Genomic DNA, 18,826 nt, shown 5'->3' with positions numbered 1-18,826 from the left:
TGAGCGCTTTGACACAGAATGGTCGGACACTACACGTTCGGAAACCAGGCACTCAGCCACTGGGCGCTCGGACAACTTGGATGAGGAATGCCTCGTCAAAGACCAGCTCACCGTCATCGAAGTGCCATGGACAAGCCAATCGGGACTGGAAATTAGGCATTCAGACACCGAACACTTTGACACTGCACGTCCACTCACTGGGTGCCCAAACAACTTGGATGACGAATGCCGCGTCAAAGACTGGCTCTCCGTCACCAAAGTGTTATGCACAACCTGCTCGGGACTAACCCAAAAACTGCAGGAGGGAAGAGGACTGTGCTCTTGTTCCCTGGAAATCTTACTTGGGAGTGAGGAAACGGGCTCAGCAGAAGAAGCATGCCTTTTCAATGGCCTTGACACTTGAAAAACGTTTACGACCCCTGCCCGCACTGGTGTCTGAATCACTGGATGACAGAGCATGCACATCCATATGAATGCCTTTCCAATGGTGATCTGCTGAGTCCTGGGTTTGATCAACAGGCTCGGTTCAGGAGGCAACTACCCCTGGGCAAACACCACCGACCTCCCTCGGACTTCCGGTTTGCTTCCTTCCAGGTTTGGGGGTCTAACATTGACCTCTGTCAAGGAGCGTCAGTGGGACGAATAGTCACCTCCTCCACTTGTACTGCACTTGCACCAACACTAATCATGCTTACCTGATCCATATGGGTCTTAACCAAAGACCTGATTTGGGCTACAGTATTAACAAGCAGACCAAATTTTTGGTCAATTCAAACTTCTAGGGTGGCGATGGCATCGGGTTCAGAACAGGTGCCAGGTAACAGGGTTTGAGGGAAAGTCGGAGGGCTGGTGATCAGGGAGAACACAAGTAAAGGTGTAGAAGGCACAGGCTGAGAAGCAATATCTGATTTCTGAGAAGAAACCTGACCAGCTAAACCTTTAGTCTCAGCTCTAGCAGCCGCCTTTCTCTGTCTGTCTCTTTGGAGTCTATCTAGATGTGCTTCCAAAACTTTCTATTTACCCTGATCCCAGTCTTCACATTCATCACATTTAAGTCAAATGAGCAAATTTGCCCCCCTACAATTGCAACACAAAATGTGCGAGTCATACTTAGCAGAAGTAAGTCTAGTATTACAGTCTTTCTTGCAATACCTAATACTAGACACGCTAGAATCTAACATACTAAGTCACAATGAGTCACAAGTCTGAATAATAAACTAGCTAAGTTAATAAATAGCACGCTGCCAACACGAATGAATACTTACTTCACCAAAGGTGAAAGATACAACCATCCGGCGAAACTCAAATCAGAGCTGCTCAACCAACTGTGTACAGTTGCTGACCAGCAGAAACAAACTGGGCTCTTCAGCACTGTTGTACCTATTCTTCCCTGGTTGTGGGTGGGGTCTAGTTACCTACGCTAAAACAATAGTGAGTTACTGTGAATTTCAAACGTAGAACTCCAACGGTTAGTGAAACTAATAGCTATGTAGTTACTTGGTAAGTTATTTATATAAAACTAAAAATAGGGTTTTGTATAACATTTTTAATTCTGTCTAATAGTCACATGAAGAGTGCCGTAATAAACATAAACAATACAGTTGTTTAACACATCTGCCTCAGACATGATAATGAACATTTAATGCTTCTTAACTACCATATCTACACTAAAATCTTATGATAAGTGCAGCACAAAGTACTGTAAAGGGTAAAGATACACCTTCTTAATTCAATCAAAAAATTAGTAAATCACTTGACCTGTGAGGTAAAACAATGCTATTTGTATAAAATTTCTTAAAAGTTGAAAATGGTGATGAAGTTTCAGTCTGTAATTTCTCTTTCTCTTTCATTAACAATATTTTATATTATAATTCTGAATGATAAACTACTACAGTGCTTTCACATTTTATCATTACTATTAAAGAATTTTACTCTGAAGTAAAGAAAAAATCTCTCAATTCTTTTAATTCTGAATGAAAGTCTACTGTATTACTTATGTGTTCACTTTAACTTTAACAACTTAACTAAGAGATTACAAAAGGTAAAATAACAATTTGTCCTATAATAAAACTTTGCAAAGTCTCGATATTTCAAAGATCCAGCCAGGCACAGCAACCAGGCACACCAACCCAGTTAATCCACACCTTTCAAGTTATGCTTATGAATCTTTACTGCTCTCATCTATGTTTGCAATGTCACTATGCAGCTATATTTTTAATTTGGTCCACACACAAAAACATCCCTGGCAATTTAATAGCCATTCAAGGCTTGTTTCACTTAAGTGAGAATATAAATACAAAAAAACCAGCACACTTCCTTTTACTTATAAATTGGAGTTTAGCATCTCACTCTTCCATCTGTGTAATAGCATATGTGAAATAACTGCAGTCCTTTTTATACTGTAAGGACATAATTATATATCTATAATTATTGTAGTGCCTCATTGTATCCGAAGTTCTTTGGAATGTACACTAACTCTTCATTGCTAACAAAAAGCTATTACAATAATTGCATCTTGTGAGAAAATTTACCAATTTTGAAATGTTATGGAATGGACAAAAATAAAAAATCTCAAATACCTTGCATGCAGTTCAGGTGTTCCATTGTTGTATTTGCTGCCACGTTCCCACATACCATAATCAGGAGTGCGATATGACCGCTCAACGTAATACACCAAATTTTGTACAAATATCACTTCATCCATCGTATAAATAATTTGCAAGCCAGAATTTATCATTTGTACAAGAAACAGGAGATAAAGGGACACAACATCAATCTGGAAAAAAAAATAGTACTAGTTCTAAGACATTATTCTTAAAGGTAACAGCATAATTCCACTTTATGAAAATATATTTTTCACTGCTAATGGTGTCAAATGAAACTGATACATTCAAATTTGGAACTTTTACCGTAACGCTCACCTGCAGATGGCCATATTGACCAGTTGACAAGACTTCTCCCCCAGTAATTAGGTGAAATTTTGAGTGCAAGGCATATGTTGGCTGCTGACCCTTTTTGAATTTCTCAACACGCTCTGTCTGACGCATCCAACAATTAAGTACACCTCGCATGCATTTGACACATGACTGCCCAAGTTCATAGGCTTTCCCATGGTCATCATCAATACGTCTGTGAAAAAAAACTTCTTTAATAAAATTTTATGGTAAAATATCGAGTCCAAACTCTACAGCAGTTACAAACATAACTAATGATCTTTTTCTACACCACACTATTAACGTCGAGAAATAGTTTGCCACAAAGACTTTTTCAATAAAATGACTGCATTATTTGTTAAATATTTTTAAAGAAACCTTCATGCTTCACTGACTCATACCAATTTACAAATACATTTTTCAGTAGTATCAAAAAGTCTGACCAAGTTCTAAGTTGAAATCACAGCACCTGGTCAAGTCAATTCAATTGGGGATGACAAAGTACCTACTCTCCCATGCACACACAGTGGATTTCACTTTTACTCAGCCCTTAAAAGAACAAGAGGATTTTTCACATGGGCAATTAGCAAGAAGAGGAGATCATTTTCTGGTAAAACATTAACAGAATGGAATGGAATATAAAATTTAGGCCAAAGGCCAAAAGGCCAAGCCCTGGAACCTATAGGGTCATTCTGTACTTAAAAGGGAAACAGAGTAAAGTTAAGTATACCTTAGTTTTACCAGACTACTGAGCTGATTAACAGCTCTCCTAGGGCTGGCCCGAAGGATTAAACTTATTTTACGTGGCTAAGAACCAATTGGTTACTTAGCAACGGGACCTACAGCTTATTGTGGAATCCGACCCACATTATAGCGAGAAATTAATTTCTATCACCAGAAATAAATTCCTCTAACCCTTCATCAGCTGGCCGGGGAATTGAACTCCGGCCCATCGAGTGACAGTCCGCAGCTCTACCGACTCACCCAACGAAGAGCTTGGAAACAGAGTAAAAAGGTTTTAAAGGCGTAACTGGAGGGCTACCTTGCACTGGCACTATGAAACAAGTGTTAGGAGAGGGTGAAAAATAAAATGGAAGAAAGAGAAAAGGAACGGAGGTACAGTACTGTACAAGGAATGAAAGGGGTTGTACCTACGGGATGAAGGGACACTGCAAAGAACCTAAAGTAATGCCTACGGTGTACCGCTAGATGCACTGATGGCACTACAGTGAACCCCCCATATTTGCGGGGGATGCGTCCCACACCCCCCCGGAAATAGCTAAAATCCGCGAATACTTAAAACCCCTCTAAAAACACTTAGAACTGCCCATTTTGATAGTTTAAACATAGAAAAACCCTGTAAAAATGCATATACCTGAGTATTTTAATAGTTTTATCACAAAAAAAGCGTTTATTCATGAACATTATAAGAAAACACAGTAATTAGTGAATATTTCTCAATGAAAAATACCACAAATGGGCGAATTTTCTGCGAATAATGGCTAGATATGTTCCACAGAGAAACCCATGAATGTGTGAGTCCGCGAATCACGAGAACGCAAATACGGAGGGTTTATCGTATCCCTATGGACGGTTCAACATTAATGCCTAGTAAAATTCATGAAACAGCAAAACTACTGTATTTTCTAAAATTCTTGACCTATTCTAAATATAGTACTGTACATACTACTGCTTACCCATGGTGTTTTATGAATAAAAAGAACCTATCAAAGTGGGACATTCTGCTACTGAATAACTGCCCTGATTTTGAAGACTGGTGTTCCAGGTACTGTTGTCATTAATGTCAGAAATATAATACTGAGTAGTTTAACCATACCACCGAGTTAAATTACTTAAAGCTGGCTAACAGGATTTGTCTTTAATAATAGAATTCACATTCTAATTTGCATTTCTTTAAAAATTTCATAACGGAATAAACTGAAAATGATGAATACTCTGACAAAAGTTTTCAGTATTCATTTCCAGACTTTTTATTCACTGTTGGCTAAAGTTGGGACATTGACATAAGATGTGTTCAAGTGTACGTAATGACCTGCAATCTGCATATAAGGACTGCATTATGTGACCTATAACTTGTAATAATAGTTTCTCATCTGACAACAAACAATTCACACATGTCTAAAATTCCTACATCAGGGAACCATATAATAATAATAATAATAATAATAATAATAATAATAATAATAATAATATCAAACCTGATGGAAATTCTGGAACAAACTATATAAGACAGAAGACAGAAAGTGGGAAGCACTCAATCTACTACCAACATGTTGAGGGAATATCTAAGGTAAAATCTTTAAAATAAAAAGGGGGGGAACTAAAAAAAAAAAGCCACATGGAAGAGGCCAATACAACTCTAAATGCTGCTTGACTTAAAATTCATTATTCCCTCTCAGAATTCATGATGTACAACATTCATGCATCAAGTGCCACAGAGTCAAGAGGATCACGCATACATCACAACAGGACTGGAACTGACCAGCATTTAAAAACCCTTATGATAACTGTATGTGGACAATTCTCTTATGGAAAAGTGAATTTCTTACCAACTTCACACACTCTCAGTACCATACTATCATCAGACTGCTCATCTAAAAATTTACAGACAATTCTAGCTACTTCCATCTCTGTTACAAGATTTGTACTTTGCTCTTCAATTTCTTTTAACGTTTCTTTTTTATTTCTAATAATGTTTGGAAATGTATGCCTACATAAGACAGGCATCATTCTCAACATGCTATTTGATAATGAGCTCTTTACTGAGCTGCCTGCCCTTTCACTGTCCACTTTGTGTTGGCTCGTTTACCAGAAAAATTTAAATCTTTTTAAACAAATTTAAAGTTTCATACATGCACCACTACACTGTACAGCCCACATGATGGTCCAAAGAGTGGCTAAGAGTACACTACATTTAATCAAAGTGGAATCTGATTAGCTAGATCATGAGGAAGGCATTAATCAATTTATTATTATTATTATTATTATTATTATTATTATTACTATTATTATTATTATTATTATTATTATTATTATTATTATTATTATTATTATTATTATTCAGAAGACGAAACCTATTCATATGGAACAAGACTGGAGGGGCCAATGACTTGAAACTCAAGCTTCCAAAGAATAAGGCGTTCATTAGGAAGAAGTAAGAGGAGGTAAAGGGAAATAAAGAAGAAGAGATCCAACTTATTAAAAAAGAAAAAATAAATTAATATATTAATAAAGATCAAAATTTATCAAACTGCAAGGAGAATAATATTAGGGTAGTAATGTACTGCATCTTTGATTGAGCTTCTGCAGTTCCAGTTGCACGACATCCTCTAGGAGGCTGTTCCACAATCCAACAGTGTGAAGAATAAAGGACCTCCGGAACTGAGAAGTTCGACAGCAAGGCACATTTACTGAATATTGGTGTTGCTGTTCAGCGATCTGGTTGCTCTTGGCAGATAAAAGGGGAGCAGGGGTCAACTGTGAATGTGCAAGATCATAACTGCTATTATTAGGAGACAGAAACCTACCACCACGAACCACTCTATCTAAAAGAGATAAATCTCTGGCAGAAGCAGACATCCACACTGAAGAACAGTATTCTAGTAGAGGAAGCACAAAAAACCTATAACACACTGCATTGATTTTATCACTGTTATAAATACATGAGGCCTTAAAAACAATACTTAACTTTTGTGCAGCATTTGCTGAAACTTTCATTAGATGTATCTCAAAAGTTTCATTAGATGTATCTCAAAAGTTATAGGAGTCAAAAGTTACACCTAGAATAGTTAAAAACTTCAGACTCATTCAGCAAAGTTCCATCCACCTGAAGGGGAGGATGGGGTGGGAAATCTGTAAGAGATCTGCTAATCAAAAGTTTTTGTTTTACTGGAATTCACCTTCATACCCCCATGACTACGCCATTCCATGATCTGGTCCATGTACCGACTGAGGCTGAGGGGAGCTTCATTTCTCATATGTGGAGACTTTACTACAACCACAAGTGGTACACCATCTGCATACTGAACAATCTTGTTTTCCAGGCCAACAACCATATCGGTTATATACACTAAAAATAACAGTGGACCAAGACCACTACCCTGTGGAAGTCCAGACAAAATAGGTCTTGGTTCACTACAGATCCCTTCCATAGAAACTCGCTGCTGCCTACCTGTGATGAAATCTTGCAGTAATCCTAAACATATCCACCTGCTCCAAGATTCTGAAGTTTACAAAGAAGTGCCTTGTGAGTTACTAAATTGAAAGCAGTACTAAAATCTATCTGAATTACTCTGCACTCAAAACCCACACCAAAGTTCCCTTGCAAATGGCAAGTCAAGTCTAAAAGGGAAAAAGCAGGTACTTAACTGCTCCCTATATGCATACTGACTATCAGCTAGCAATCTTTAATTCTACATACTTATAGTGTGGCTTAAAAATAAGTTTTTCAGCAACTTTGGAGAGCACAGGGAGAATAGAGATTGGCTTGTAGTTATTGCAGTCTACAGATATGCCACTCTTTGGAACAGGCACTGTATTACTAAGCTTGCACTCATCCGTAAAATGCTACACTGACATACAAATCTATACAATCTACTTAGCAATTTTTCTTACGGTAATGAGTAACAAGCCCAGGGTTCAGCTCAATGCCTCCCAAAAGAATTAGAATTAACAACATAAAATCATTATCAAAACTAATACCAAACTCAAAACAATAGTAACACTGTACAAATCAACAGAACAATAAACTACAAGGCCATCAACAACAACAGTATTTACATTATTTACAACAATTCTATTGAAATTATAAACAAACATGTCTATATGTCATTAAAAACAGTGCCAGAAGCAACTGGTCGACAAGGTGGGACTGGCACACCTTGTAAGGCAAATGAAATCTGCCAGGTTTGCACAGCAACTGGGGAAGGACAGTCAGCATGGATTTAGAAATAAAACAGATAAGAAATAAAATTGAATAGGTAAAGATGAAGGCACTTTCCTCATAATCCACCAAGCAACTTTTGCTTTCTCATCAGCCTGTCCTACACACTCTTCAAAAAAACAGAAAATCAATGAAAAAAAGGATACATCCCTGATTGTACTCTCAGGCAAGGGAACTCAAACTCAAGACCATGGAAGGCCACAGTAAAATGGCTATGGCACAGTCCAAGGTTGGAGAACAAGGTTTGAATTCAGAGTACTATAACCTTCTCTTACAAGGGTTGCCTACCAAGGCTAAAGGGTCCCTTCTACCCACTGGTTTTATTTTCGGCGTGCCCTTCTCCTATGAAAGTTTCCTGCCAAGGATAAAGAGTCTCTTCTACCCTAACTCGTGTAGGCAGGGACGTCACCCCTTGAAGTGAATGCTGCTAAAAAAGCCACATTAACCCACTACCCTCAAGCTACATCTGCACCCAAATTGAGGGGAAAATGGAAACCTTAGCAAAAAGGTAGTGGTTCATCTACAAACAGACTATTCTATCTGATGGCTAACTGCAGGTGAGATCAGAACCTACCATGCTCCAATGATTTCTGCATTAAGTCATTCTATGTCAACAATACGACAAGTTTTCAAAGTAATTTGTATTTTTCCTAAAATACAAACCCTTTGTCTTTACATATGGGATTTACTTTCAGCACAAGCTGGAGCCGGCCATTTAACTTAAATCAGGGTGGATATTGGTAGTTGGTTACCGACAAAGGGGAGGAATCCCTCCTATCCAGATGGTGCGTATTCACTTTTCTTTTTTGGCAGCGTCTGAAACAGGCATATCTCTTCGGCTGCTTGCCATTCAACTTAATTCTTCATTATTCTTTTTGTTTTTGAAGATAATTTTTGTTTTGAGATATATTGCCTATGCACAGGCAGTCCCTGGTTTTTGGCGGGCTCGGTTATCAGCGCTTGTCTAGTGATGAAAATCGGCGACTTTTGGCGCCGATATGCGTTGATTTCCGCTTATCGGTGCCAATAATTGGGTATTGGTACCGATACATGCCTAACAGAGACGCTGATCTCCAGTTATTGGTGCCGATAAGCGCTGAAAATTGCCGATTTTTGGTTATCAGCGATTTTTGCTTATCGTCACGCTGTCGGAACGGAACCCATACTGATAATCGGGGACTGCCTGTGTTGAAATAATGCAAAAAGTTCTCTTGTGACATTTGGTTATTTTCACTCTTTCTTGCTGCATAGTTATTCCTACACAGTTATGCTACGTAGTTCTTTTCAACTCGTTTTAGCATACGAGCTTTTCTCTTTAATTCTCTCTTTAACTTAGTTTTGCCTTTTTGATATAACGCAAATCCAGCTATACAATTACCTTGCTTAAAAGGCCCCTTGATACAATGTTAATAAATTCTATAATGAATGTAGTAAATGAAGCAGTGAAAATAAAGTTCTATATTATAAACATAATTCTGCGTAACATTCATAATCACTTGTCTGAAACCCACGATCCACAGGGTAAATGCAGGTTGCAGCTGTCCGGCCAGTGGAGGATGATCTTCTAAATCAGGAATGTGATGTTAAGAATTTGTAAGGCCACAAATATGGGCTAATTTACATGATGGGTCTGTTGTAAACAAAGTATAAATGGAATAATTTTCCTTATATACCATATCTGGCATCTGTTTGTTCAAGTTTTTTAACTATGATACCTGAAACAATTGATATAAAATGGTTTTAGCTATTAAACGAACATGACAATTCAGGCAATACTTTAAAGGCAAAAGGAAATATATATTACTGAAATAGGACAAAGAATTTACATGATGATGCATATAGTACTGAAAGTATTATTCTATACCTGTAAGCCTGATATAAACTCCATATAGCAGCAGCACAATAAACAGATGTACGAATATCAGCCACCTCCTTTTCAGCACTTGTTGCTGGGAAGATGCCTAGTGTAATACTCTGATTCTGCAGTAGTTGTCGTTTTACTGTATTAAGAAAAAAAAACAAGTACATTCTTATCAGGGATGAACTGGCTATCTGGAACAACTGGGAAACACTGAGGGGCCAGCCTTTCAGTTTGCCTGTACAACAGTTTGGTTGGAATTGTCACATTGATTTCTGTTTGGAAAACTTATTAGTACAGCAGTGCATTCAATTCTGATTGGCTTTGCAGTAGATTTTCCCAATTGGAAATTTTTAGGTTATTCCAATGATTTCTAAGCACAGTACAGTATTGGAGTTTCAAGTCAAAATTGGGATAATTTTGGTATCAGTACATCTCCACTACTTTAAAACATGATACCATTTTGTGGGAAATCTTTTTATAAGAAATAATAATCTCACTATAACTATGTTCATAAATCCAGTTAAATTTAGAAATACTAAACTACTTTTATATACAACTGGATAAATAGCCAATTTGCAAAAACTCACCAATGCCATAGTAGTGGTCCAGTTTTCTAACAGTATCATCATAACTAATCACTTTAAGGTTTACGTTTTGCTCAATATCAACACTACTTGTAGTCTGGTGCCTACATCTTGATGTGTCCCCATGTCTAAAAGAGAAAGCATTCACATGACAGTTTGTGGTTTAATATAAAGTTTTATACAGTAACATATCTACAGTATATGTAAAAGAAACGCTGTCAAGAGAAAGGAAGCACAGGAGATTATAATACAGATGGGAACATTCGAACACTGAAGTTAATAAGAAAGACGACGCCAAAAACACACACACTTTACAGTAGAACAATACAGTAATCTCTTGTAAACATACACCAACATCAGCATCCACAACTCTGCTCAGTTAATTCCAAAGTTTCGCACTACAGACAGCCTGACTTAAAACCAGGTTATCCAGTACTGTACTCCTAATAACCGTGCACACGTCAAAAGTAAAATTACATATGCAGAGCATTCAAGAAATTTCTTGAACCAGTAACTGGAGCTTGTTTGCCAATGTTTCGAGAATTTCTCCCTTATTTAGTGGTGATTCATCTTTTGCCTCCAACCCAACTCTTACCTCATCTCTTGATCCTCTTCCTCTAAGCCACACAGTGGCTTCTATACCATACATACTATTTTGGTCATTCTCCCACTAAGGTCAGGGGGAAAGTTCCTCCTCCTATCAATTGGCTCTGGAACATCCTATAGCATCATACCACATGTAAGCTACTCTGTGGAGATGGTAATAATAGGACTGCAACACTACGTGAGCGTCCTTTCCCTCTGCTTCCTTGGCATTGATGAAAAACTTGTAAGAATGCCCAATCACAAACTAATCAGCCAAGTAATCCCTCTGCCACCAAGGTTTTGGATTCTCCTCCTGCTTCTTATTTTATATGATTATTATATCATTTCTTCCTTCATGGTATGCATTACCATTCTTTCTTCATTTTCCTTGTTCTTGATTTCTTCAAGCCTTGACTAAAAATGAGCTTTTGGTTGCATTCAACTGGCTTAAGCATAAAAAAATTCTAACGAATACATTTTGACTTCAAGTGAGAAGAACCATAACTTTGTAATGAATAGAGAATTTTATATAATTAACAACATACTATGCTAAATTTACCAAAGTCTAACATGTTATTTTCATTTGTTTTGTCATGTCATCCTCATTATTCACTATTTTATCAGAAATGAAGTTTTCACAATAAAACTAATATTGTAATACTTACATGAACACCTGAATTAGCCCTGGTTACCCACCAGCCCGAACTTCATCCCTGTAACTTTCACCCATTAATTGGGTAATTAATTGTCAGCATTACCAACGCTTACAGGAAAATCTTGTCAAAATGAGTTACCTGAAACACCGTTGGCAATGCTGCTGCAAGTCCCAGCCAAGAGAGGCCGGGTTCCCCATTTGCTTAATTCACTAATCAAATTGATGTGAGGAGGGTGGGAATCATCAGGTGTTCAGGTAAGTATTACAATATTAGTTTTATTATGAAAACTTCATATTGCAATACACTCCCTGAACACCTGAATTAGCCCGATTAACAAAATTCTAAGGAGGTGGGATCAATCTAATTTCAGCCCGATTTGCCAAACGGGAAGGCAGGTAATTCATTGTTCACCTACTCTGCCTATATGCATGTATCCCCACCTGGTTAACCACTCGGCAGGGGAGGATGCCTGTAGAGAGAGTACCCTTTGGGAATGCAGAGTTTTGGGTAGGGGAAATCGCTGGGAGAAAGATAAGACTGTTAGTTGTTATGGCGCAAATCATTAAGGAGCCACATGTTCAAGAAGGGATTGGCTACGGAAACCTATCATAATAGAAACTATACTAACCTAACCTAACCTAGTAGGCTGTGTTACTTGCCTAGGGGGCTCTGCCCCCGGACGCCCCCGGTAAAGGAAACAACTTTTTACCAAAAGTTCCCCTATAACACTGCACATGCTCGACAGCATTCCAGGATGGCCAGCATGCAATAACATATCAGTTCTGAGGTTAATTACAGGTTAATTAGTCTACAGTCGACCACCATAAAAGAACGGTAAATTCCTGATAACCAAAATACTACAGAAAAAGTCAATTTCCAAGGTAATAGCCCACCCCATGCAGAGCTGTTCTACAGTTCTACCAAATTTACCGGACTGCCTATCAGCATGTTGCCCGTCACATTCTGCTATGAAAAATAAAACGGAAAAACAGTCAGTAATCGACCAGCGGAGCCATTTCACTCCATCGACGAACAGAAACTAACACGTAGCCTAGAGCCTTATGCCAGCATAACCTAAAAATAGATTTGTCACAGCTTACGCTAACCCTACGTCAGTATTCAGACCTAGGTCAGTTAACAACATCCTTGAGGCATTCCTAAACAAACAAATAAACAAATAACAATAACACATCGACCTTGAGCTGGCCTGCGTTTGACCTAAGCACTACTCCTGACGAGGACATTACCTACTGCAAGCTAAGCTAAAGCAACCTAGCTTACCTAATTACTGTTTTCGTCGCTTAAGTGTTAAGTTTAGAGTGATGAGAACTGTAACACTTACTGGGGAGGGGGCGTAATTAGCGTTGACATCCCGAGGGTTACTTAAGTGGCGTTTGGGATCCCAGGACCATCAACTATTTCAGGATAACTACTGCACTAATTCTCTTCGTCCTCCAGCTGATTTCAATGTCAATACTTCTCTAGATCCTGGTCTTACATTAGATAAGATGAAGCATATTTTAGTCAAAATCTCAATAAAATTACAACATACAAATTTTTAAATATATAAATATTTATTTAGTGATTTTTGAAATGTTATAAATTTCTTAAATGCTACTTTTATTTCCAAATATTTATAAAAATTCACTTCAAAACCCGGAATTATTATGAGTGATCTCTAAAGTGTGCTAGAGTGCGTTTCAGGTTTGCTGTTTTTCAACTACCCTACACTCGTACCCATTGTTACGATACACGCAAAGATTCATTCACTGTGTAAAACTTTATTTAACTCATAATAGCACATTTCTCTGTTATAAACTAACGATAATAATCAATGTAAGATGCTGGAACTGAAGGCATTAATGAGACTATCTTTTGATTAACCTAAATTTGCCTAAATATAATTTGGGCATGTATACAGTACCTGCCACACTGAGGTTAATTCGCTGTTAATTTAGCTGATTGACTGGTTTTGTGATCTGCGTGAATGAATGCCTCCCTCGAATACTTGCTCATGGAGTGAGCACAAATTATTACTTATAACACGCCTCTCATTTACTTCCTTCAAATTTTATTGCCAGCAATCGTTTGTTTTGTATTGAAATGAAGAGTCTTGGAGTGGAGGTAAGGCAAGTGAGTTCTCATTTTTCTCCTCCCTCTTTGTATTTCTTCCTACAGAATATTTTCGTTTTTTTATTCTTTACCATTCAACAGTTATTTATTCATTTAAGGACCTATCTAATGGCGTTTTTTTCTTATGTGTCCAGATGGAGCAAGAATCTGTCCCGATAATGCTCCTCCATATATCTCGCTCTGAGATAGGCCTATCAGCATGTCCCAAGAAAAAAAATTGTCAAGTAATCAGTGAATCCTATTACGTCTCTTGAGGTGGTGTGCATAAGGCAATAATGATAAAACAAGGCCTGTAAACACTGATTTTTGCGTTTGTTACTAACATAAGCCTCCGGCTGCCTTATCAGTTTGGGTGGATAATTTTTCATAAAAAATATAATCTGAGAGAGCAGCACCAAGATGGCATTGTTACTCAACTCGTCATTCTGATAAGATCTGTTTTTTATCCGCTCCATGCTACATAAAAAGAGACTTTGTAGAACCACTGGCGTGACAACAGATTTCATATATATATATATATATATATATATATATATATATATATATATATATATATATATATATATATATATATATATATATATATTTGACTTGTCGAACAGCCTTTGTAAAGATGGTGTATAACATCTTTTCAACAACAGAATCATCAGCAAGAAGCAAATATGTCATCGTAGAATCAGAGATTGTTTGGTTGGTTTGTTTCCCTCTGTTATTGTGAACTTAGATGACCATTATTTCCATAACCATAATCCAATTCACGGGACATTTTATTATCTTCCTGATCTTCACTTACCGCCTTCCTCTCCACTTAGCCCCTCCCCCTCTCGCGCACACTCCTGTTTATTGTAATCTTCTTTGCCTGTAATTCTAGTTAAAAGGCCTTCCACTGCAATAAAAAAAGTGGGCAGGATAATACAAGCAATAATTTCCTCAGCGACAGGTCTGTGTATGTATGTATACATGTAACACAACGATATTTACATTCATAACCAACAGGTAGTGGAAGCTGTCATGTGAAAGTAGTGGGCCATATTTTAGCACCACTCTGAGAATCTAACACTAGCCTACTATCCAGTAGGAATTCTCTGTGTTTTGTTCCCTTGAATCTAACTACAGTTATGCTGCCGAGGAGAGAAGAGGAAACCTCTTTCATCATCTTCATTGTGCATGGTATGTACAAATTGCCATTTTTCATTAAAAAGTCCCTATAGCCTCTGGAATGGTTCAGTTTAATAACCTCCGCGATCGGGCTTCATAGCAAGTTTGCACCACAATTTGCTTTGCTCTCTTTCTGTAGGAAATGCCTCACGCAACAATCTTTTGATAATGTTTTTGTGTATTAACATATTTTCATATCGTTTGTTTCTTACTTCCAATGGAATTATTAATATCGTTTGTTGTCATAAGAAATTAGTAATTTGATTTTTTTACTGTGAATTGCCTTCTGTCAGGTAACCGACGACAGACGAGAGCTATGTTATTTGTATATGTTATTCATGTGAAATCCAAATATATCTTTATGTATGTTAATGAATTTTGCTGAAATATGAACGTCTCTATTGCATGCCATAATAGCAAGGCTAAAAGAACCACATCTCTTCGAGAATGACAATCCTGCATTATTTTTTTTTTTATATGATTCTAGCGCGTTTGAATATCCGTGGTGTGGTTAGCACGGAGAGATAGTTTCGCACGTCAGTAGACATTTTAGAAACTAGATCTAGATTACTGTTTTAGATAAAGCAATTAATTTATCCTTATAATAATGAAAATGAGAATTACTCATTTCCTTGATAACTTTGTTGCAAATATCATTTACGGAAGTAGCTGAGTTGTCATTAGACCGTGTTTGTATCCTTCGCTAGTGAAGCCATTAGGAGAGGTCGACCAAGAGGTCAGGAGGGTAGAAAAGGAGGGGTAGATGTTTGCGCTTCCCTGTGAGTGTGTATGCGTAAGTGTGTGTAGGCTACCGGATGCATGACATCACCCAAAACTATATTGTCATGCATCACCAATTAATTCCCTACACTTAAATATGTTGAAATTCTTAAGTGTTGGGCTTTGAATTTATTTTTGATAACGAACTTGTCAACTATCTTAAAGAAAAGTTTTTTATGTTAACATGAACTTTGTAAATCAGTTCTGTATTCGCGTTAATTGTTTAGCTTGACTCCTTTTTCCAGTAAAACCCGAATGCAGAACGGAAAAGGGTTCACATGTTAGCCAAATTTCGGCTAGAAGTAGCCATTTTAATCCTTTATAGCCGAAAAAATTGCATCTAGCCTTTAGCCGAAAAAGTCAGCCGAGACGTATAGTGGTTTTGACCGAGATTTGAATATCTAGCCGTCAACTCTCTCTCTCTCTCTCCACTGGCATAAACAACCGTACGAGTGTTCGACATAACCGACTGATGGTTAGTGAACAAGAGTAATTGAACTATGACCCTGCGGAGAGTAGTTCCATTAAAAGAAATAAACAACTTTGAGAATTGCTTACTTACTTCTTAAGGCATCAGCTGGGGGTTTTAGTTTAGATAGTGTTAACGTTGGAAGGAACTTTTTAAAAGAAGAATTAAGATGTCAATAGACGCATTTATTCGCAGAAATTTAGAAAAGTGCGGCTAAACGAGGATGCATGTAAGGACTGGATATTAGAAATACCAAATGACCCAACAAATGCGAAGTGCAAATATTGCAGAGTAAGGACTCGAGCAAAATTTTATGATATAAGAAATCACGCTAAAAGCAACAAGCACCTGGAGTGTAGCAAACCATTTCGTCCTAGCACCAGCAAAAGCTAAACTTTGAAAAGGTAGTAAAATGTAACGACGTTGCTCGTGCCGAAGCCAAATTATCTTTGTTCACAGCAGAACATTGTTCAGTCAACACTTGTGATCACCTTGTAAATGTGAAATTATTGTTTTCCTGAACATGAAAACGCCGTACAGATGACAATGCATCGAATTAAATGCACTGCGGTGATCAATAATGTTACAATGCCTCATTTTGCTGGAAAATTGAATGATGACATGAAAGGGCGGAAATACGGTTAATTATTGCTCTATGCATCTACAGACATTGCTGTTACCAAACACGTAGGTATTGTGGTACGATTTTTTAGTGATTCTGCCAAAAAGAATTGTCTCGACATTTCTCCATCCGGCACCACTCGCTGAATGTAATGCTGACAATATTGTGGATGCCGTAAAGCTCACCTTAAAAAATTATATATTTTTTTTGCACGATCTTATTGGCATTGGAACGGACAACACCAGTGTCATGGTAGGAATAAACAATGGAGTATATCTGAAATTAAAAAAAGGATGTTAATTAGATGCGTTTGTCATTCCATGTAATTAGCAGTGTCACAAGCAAGCGCTCAGACATTACTGAGAAACCTCGAATATCTGATAAGTGAAACCTACAACTGGTTCTCAAGATCATCATCAAGGCAGCAGGCACATGTCAACCCCTTTAAAGTTATCAGTGAAGGACATGAGTCACTCAAAGTAATTCAAGCATGTCAAACGAGGTGGTTATCTATTGCTTCAGCTGTGAGAAGAATTTGTGATCAGTGGATAGAACTAAAAACGCAATTTGGCGTAGTTCGGTTGACGAAAAAGTGCTATGTATCTTAAATGCTTAAAGATATTTACTACGATGAACCTACTTTGGTTAATATCTTGTTCTTAAATTCTGTTTTAAGTGAAGTTCAAAGGGTGAACAAAATTTTCGAATCTGATGATTATGATCCAACAATTAACTACTCAAGGATTTAGAGCTTCTAACTAAAACTTTGGTTCGAAGAGTTGTACTCCCTTCTCAGAAAAGTGACCCCTTTACTTGTAATCTAGAGGAGTACAAGGCTTCCAAAATCAACCTTAATTATAGGGCCGAAAAGAAATTTTCCGAGTTGAAAATGAATTCACATGAGGAAACAATCCTTCGAGATCGGTGCACAAAGTTTTTGATTGCTCTTATTATGCAAATTCGACAAAGGTCGCCCCAAAATGTTAAAATTTTGAAAAGCATATCTCTGTCTCTGAGACTCTAAGGATTATGAAAGATACCATCGCTCCCCTACTTGAGTCTTTCAACATCAGTGAAGATGAAATAAAAATAGAAATGCAGTGGTCTAATATAACTTTGATAAAATGGCAAGAAACGAAAGACACTGTCCAGTTTTGGGCTGAAGTCTTCAGGCATAAAGATGCTTCTAATACCTTTCCGTTTCAGGAACGCGCTACATTTGCTCCAACTATTCTTAGCTTGTCACATCCAAATGCTGAAATCGAGAGAGAGTTCAGCCAGATGAATTTAGTGAAAGGCAATTTGAGCAATAAGCCGATTACAGACACAGTACACTTATTACTTCACATTCGTCATGGCCTTAAACGTATGCCAGAGACATGTTATTCATACGAATTTCCAAGTGATGTTCTAGCACAGTGGTTCTCAACCTGGGGGGCGCACCCCCCTAGGGGGGCGTCAGCAATTTCTAGGGGAGGCGTGAAGCCTAGGGAAAATTAAAAAATTCTAGAATTATATTCGTTATTTTCTTAACAAGAGTGAGGAACTAATATCCAGAAGTTTATAAAAAAAAAAAAAGGGAAAAGTATCGCCTTTTAACGTTAGTTTCGTATAGTCTACCACTCTAGTTACACTCGCTAGTCTTACCATTGTTTTGTAATTATTTTCCTCCTAATCTGGGAGGGAATTTTACTCATAGATGCAAGGGGGGCATGGAGGGAAGGACCAGCTCTTAGAGGGGGCGTGGTAATAAAAAGGTTGCGAACCACTGTTCTAGCATCTGTGACTGCAAGTCTAAAGTACGAAAAATCGAGGAAGCTTCAGGATAATGGGCCTTCAACTTCTCAACCTTTGGAATGTCAAGATGATATTTTAAACCTAGTTTTTAATAGTACAGAGTAAATATTTTAACTACATTTTTTACCTAGGTTTAGAAGTTCACAGTAGATATTTTAGCTACATTTGCCAAAAACAATTTTAGTTTATACGTAATTTTAGTTACATTTGATACAATGAATTCAACATTTTTGATTGAACAATTACCCCCAGTGAATATCTCTCTCAAGAATCGTAGCGATTACC

General features: G+C 37.5%; 1 protein-coding gene across 6 annotated transcripts in view; it reads right to left on the bottom strand.

Annotated features, from left to right (window-relative positions):
- Positions 1–13,069, bottom strand: part of LOC136829761 (probable phosphorylase b kinase regulatory subunit beta) — a 119,925-nt gene extending 106,856 nt beyond the window's left edge. For all 6 annotated transcript variants that reach the window (XR_010850484.1, XR_010850485.1, XM_067088637.1 and 3 more), the window contains exons 1-5: positions 12,925–13,069; positions 10,345–10,469; positions 9,761–9,896; positions 2,922–3,129; positions 2,580–2,776 (exon numbers count right to left, since the gene is read on the bottom strand). Coding sequence is in view for 4 of the 6 variants with exons in the window: in XM_067088637.1 (XP_066944738.1) it covers positions 2,580–2,776; positions 2,922–3,129; positions 9,761–9,896; positions 10,345–10,469; positions 12,925–12,953 (695 nt within the window). In the remaining 2 variants the exon portion in view is untranslated. The remainder of the gene's footprint in view (positions 1–2,579; positions 2,777–2,921; positions 3,130–9,760; positions 9,897–10,344; positions 10,470–12,924) is intronic.
- Positions 13,070–18,826: the final 5,757 nt, after the last annotated feature.

This window comes from Macrobrachium rosenbergii, chromosome 4 (assembly GCF_040412425.1).
Source record: "Macrobrachium rosenbergii isolate ZJJX-2024 chromosome 4, ASM4041242v1, whole genome shotgun sequence".
In the NCBI taxonomy this organism is placed as follows: Eukaryota; Metazoa; Arthropoda; class Malacostraca; order Decapoda; family Palaemonidae; genus Macrobrachium; species Macrobrachium rosenbergii.
This window is presented reverse-complemented; position numbering and strand designations above follow the sequence as displayed.